A 3,665-nucleotide genomic window follows, 5' to 3' on the forward strand; every position below is an offset into this window, starting at 1 on the left:
AAATTGGTTGTAGTAACATTTGTGTCTATTTACTTTTCTATGTTCGGGCGTACAACCCGCTTAATAATAAACAGACTTTATTTTCCTTCGTCATGGAATTTACTTAAGCTGATTTGCTGATGCAGGCCAATTCATCGGTTTGCACATTTACAAGGTGTTTTGGTACAAATGTAGTCATAGTTGGCTCGTCAATTGTTCAAAAGCACCTACAACGGATTTGGGCTAGTCACTGACATCCTGCTGTTGAAAATATGGTTTGACAAATAATTAATTGTTATTTGAATACTACAAAAGTTGGGTCGTTATTCTATCACCATTGAAATGGGGAGCTACTACAATTTGTTTCCCTTTATCTACTTATCCCATTAGTAAATTGAATAAAAAACCACCAACCACTTGGACCGAGTAAGAATTTCGTTGCCTGTAATGAAAGAATGGAATCTGCTATAGAGTAATGCTGAAATAGAGCGCGACCTCATTCTTTTGAAGAGCCTTTTGATAGCCTTCAACAGCGCTTGTTCCTGGGTAACCTCATGATACTTCCACACCTACTATTTTACTTGCCTTTCATAAAATCTCAGTAAAACTAAGAAAGCGCTCTTTTGAATAGGATTATTCAACCATAGACAGTTTAGTCTATTTCATTATAGATAGTGCTACGGAGTTTATTACTGATACGGTCCATAGCTTCAGCATGATGTTATGCATGATACTGATGTAGATGACATACATTCGCGGTGTGTTTGAGGGTTCATGACCTTGGTTTATCTGACCTCTAGAGAGTTTTAGGACCTTGTTTACTCGATTTACCTATTTGTATTTTTCCTAAAAACGCATACATTTGCTTATGGATTGACCAATAAATCAAGTGAAACCCAAGATTTTGGCCATTATTCCATGGAATTGCCATTTTCCTTTGGATGCCATGCCCTGCCACAAAGTTGAATGGACAGTTAAGCTTTGCCCATGACTGCTTATGGCGTAAATACCAAATTGAGTCATTTGTTGATCAAGGACCTACATGATGTTGCTGTATGGAATCATTTACTAAACCAGAGAGAGCAGACTGGTTTTCACGATTGAGGACAACACCGGGGGGCGTGTGCTCTCCAGCTTTAAACATACGCATAGTCGGTCGGCTTGGCAACACCCACCGATTAGCATTGGATCCGCACGCAAGCTTAACCACGTTCGAGCTCCTAACCTCCGTAATCCTAGACAGATACTGACTTCAGAACAGAGGTTTTTATTAAGGATACATAGCATTAAACTAGAAGAGCGATATCCCGGTACATGCATGCTCACTAAACCACCGAAGTGTACACTTTACTGCCCATAAGAAGCTCCTAGGTATAGGGAGTAATTTCACACCGGTTTGATTAGTCTGCTCAAGTAGTGGGAATTAGGGCGTAAAATTTGACCCTTGGTTGTTGATTCTCCTGGTTCAGCCACGGTTCAAGTCATGTCACACGCCGTTCCAATCATGATTTCTAACACGTATGCAGAGTCTTAGCTGCAGCTTAAGCTTACGTGAGGGCAATAAAGTGAAAGATGGGGATATTATTAGCCATGTACAGTACCCCTCTCCTCAGAGTCTGATTTCAGCCGATGGCAGTTGTGTTATCCTATAATAGTTTTACTATTCGCAGGGACGCTAATGTGCTTATTCTTTACAGCCCTATGCCTTTGTTTTCTCCAAATAAGAATTGGGGCCCTCATACTGTACCATCGTGAAAACAGCATCTACTGAAACTATATTAAGTAGACGAATTGCTGTCGGCCACTGAACCCGCAGTTTCTGCAATTTTGAATTCCGCCTAATGAATTGGATTTCTGATCAACTCAGATCTAGTCGTTGTTGTCAAAAATACACAGATTTGAATTTAAACGCAATCAATGTTCATTGAATATGTTGGTAGATCATGCACACTGTCTGGTTTGTGATTGACGCGAGAGAAAGACTGTGCCTTCGTTCACGCAATCCGAGACGACGGTAGACATTCAGGCCTATGCACTAGATGGCCTACTTTTTGCATAGAAAGAATAGTTTAACTTCGTTGGTTAAATGCTTTTGTAAATTTAGGACATTAGTCATTCCCTCGGATAATTGTGCTCTTTTAAAATTTGTTTCCAAAGTAATTTTGTCTGCAAAAGCCACTGGTCCAATTGAGTTTATCTCCACATTTTCCTATTTTATACTAACAGACACCTTCTCTCACTGTAAAAGTAGACTGGCCGGTCTACTTTTATTTGCTATGGGTACTCGGTGTCAATTATTCAACTATTGTCCCCTCCACGGTTCATTAGTTTCCATGTTCTTTTCCTTATGATAGGCAGATGAATGACAACTGGCAGTTTGAGGTGTTCTGTTTACTGGTGAAGTGGATATTCCTATACGGTGGATGATTTAGAGAAACTCCATTTGCTTAGCATCTTTTCTTGAGCCAAAAAGCCGAAAACTAAGACTTTGTTAAATAAGGTCCTCATAGCGTGTCTTTTTCTGCCATAGTTTTGTTAAATATCCACCCAGCACTATTTTGCGAAAATTCTGATTTTTTTTGTGAAGTACTTGAAGCAGCGTAGACCCAACGAAAAGTGGAGAAGTATGGAGGAAGGAAGTATCCCCAATCCAACTGCTGGGTTTCATATGCTTCACTGATTAAGGTGATTTGAAATTTGGCATTTGGATAAGTTTGACTTTGCTCCTGATTGTTCAGTATCCGTTTGATACCTCCTCTCCATTGTAGTTCCTTTGCTGAAAAATTTCTGCTAAGTCGTTTGCCTTATATGATACTTATTGCTAGCCTCTTCAGAATGCCGTCTTTCTGTCTGGCTAAGCCTTTTTTCACTTTGCTGGATTTCATACATGGTTTTCGCAAAGTGGGACACACTTGTGCCTCCAGAAGAGCAACTTAACTCCGCAATTCCTCCTTTCCTTGGGTTGGTGTACCTCATTTGATGCGCATTTAGCCCTTCCCTTATTTGTGCCCTTTGTAAGGTAACTAAGGCATTTTCAAAACCCTCACTTATCTTCCCTGATTATGTCCCATTTCCTCCAATTTCCAATTTATTTTGCAATGTTTAATGGAAGCAGATGGTAAGGATTCTCATTTTTTCATAAGATTAACTTATCCCTTTTATTCGTTATTAACTAGGGTGCCTCCATTTTCGTTGGAACAGTCCTGGCTTATAGAATCATCTTACATAAGTTTGTTGAAAATGCTAATGTATTCATTGTGATGAAATGAAAATGCTTGTGTTGTTGGGTGGAATTTGCCTCTCTACAACTAAACAGTCGGAATCCACACTCACAACAATCGTTTATTTGGAGATCTGGAGTGAATCGCTTGCTTATTTTAACTTCAATTGCAGATGTTTCCAGACTTGGAAGGCAATGTGAGCGCGAATTGTCTTTGAGAAGTAATGTAGCCACCCCAAGGTTTCGAGATACCATGTTATCAAAGAAGTTTGTATTCACTGAGATGACCTTGTGCAAACCGTGGTGACACCCTGATGCACATTATGGTTCCCACGAATGCGATTGCGTCAATCTGTTGCAAAAGCACACTTTAATTTGTTATCTACTGCTTCATTTCCCATTTAGAATGCTCTTGCATTAGCTGTGATTCATCACAAATTGATTCGTTAAAAGACATGGGATTTTT

The 3,665-nt window shown here is 39.6% G+C and overlaps 1 protein-coding gene across 1 annotated transcript; it reads right to left on the reverse strand. All coding sequences in view use genetic code 11, as the record gives it.

Annotated features, from left to right (window-relative positions):
* Positions 1–864: 864 nt before the first annotated feature.
* Positions 865–1,123, reverse strand: EGR_10980 (hypothetical protein; the record flags this gene model as incomplete). The annotated part of the gene is made up of 2 exons (XM_024500229.1): positions 865–930; positions 1,022–1,123. The coding sequence occupies 2 exons, from the start codon at positions 1,121–1,123 to the stop codon at positions 865–867; spliced, it is 168 nt and encodes a 55-aa protein (XP_024345358.1).
* Positions 1,124–3,665: the final 2,542 nt, after the last annotated feature.

Source organism: Echinococcus granulosus, assembly GCF_000524195.1.
Source record: "Echinococcus granulosus chromosome Unknown EG_S00318, whole genome shotgun sequence".
Classification (NCBI taxonomy): Eukaryota; Metazoa; Platyhelminthes; class Cestoda; order Cyclophyllidea; family Taeniidae; genus Echinococcus; species Echinococcus granulosus.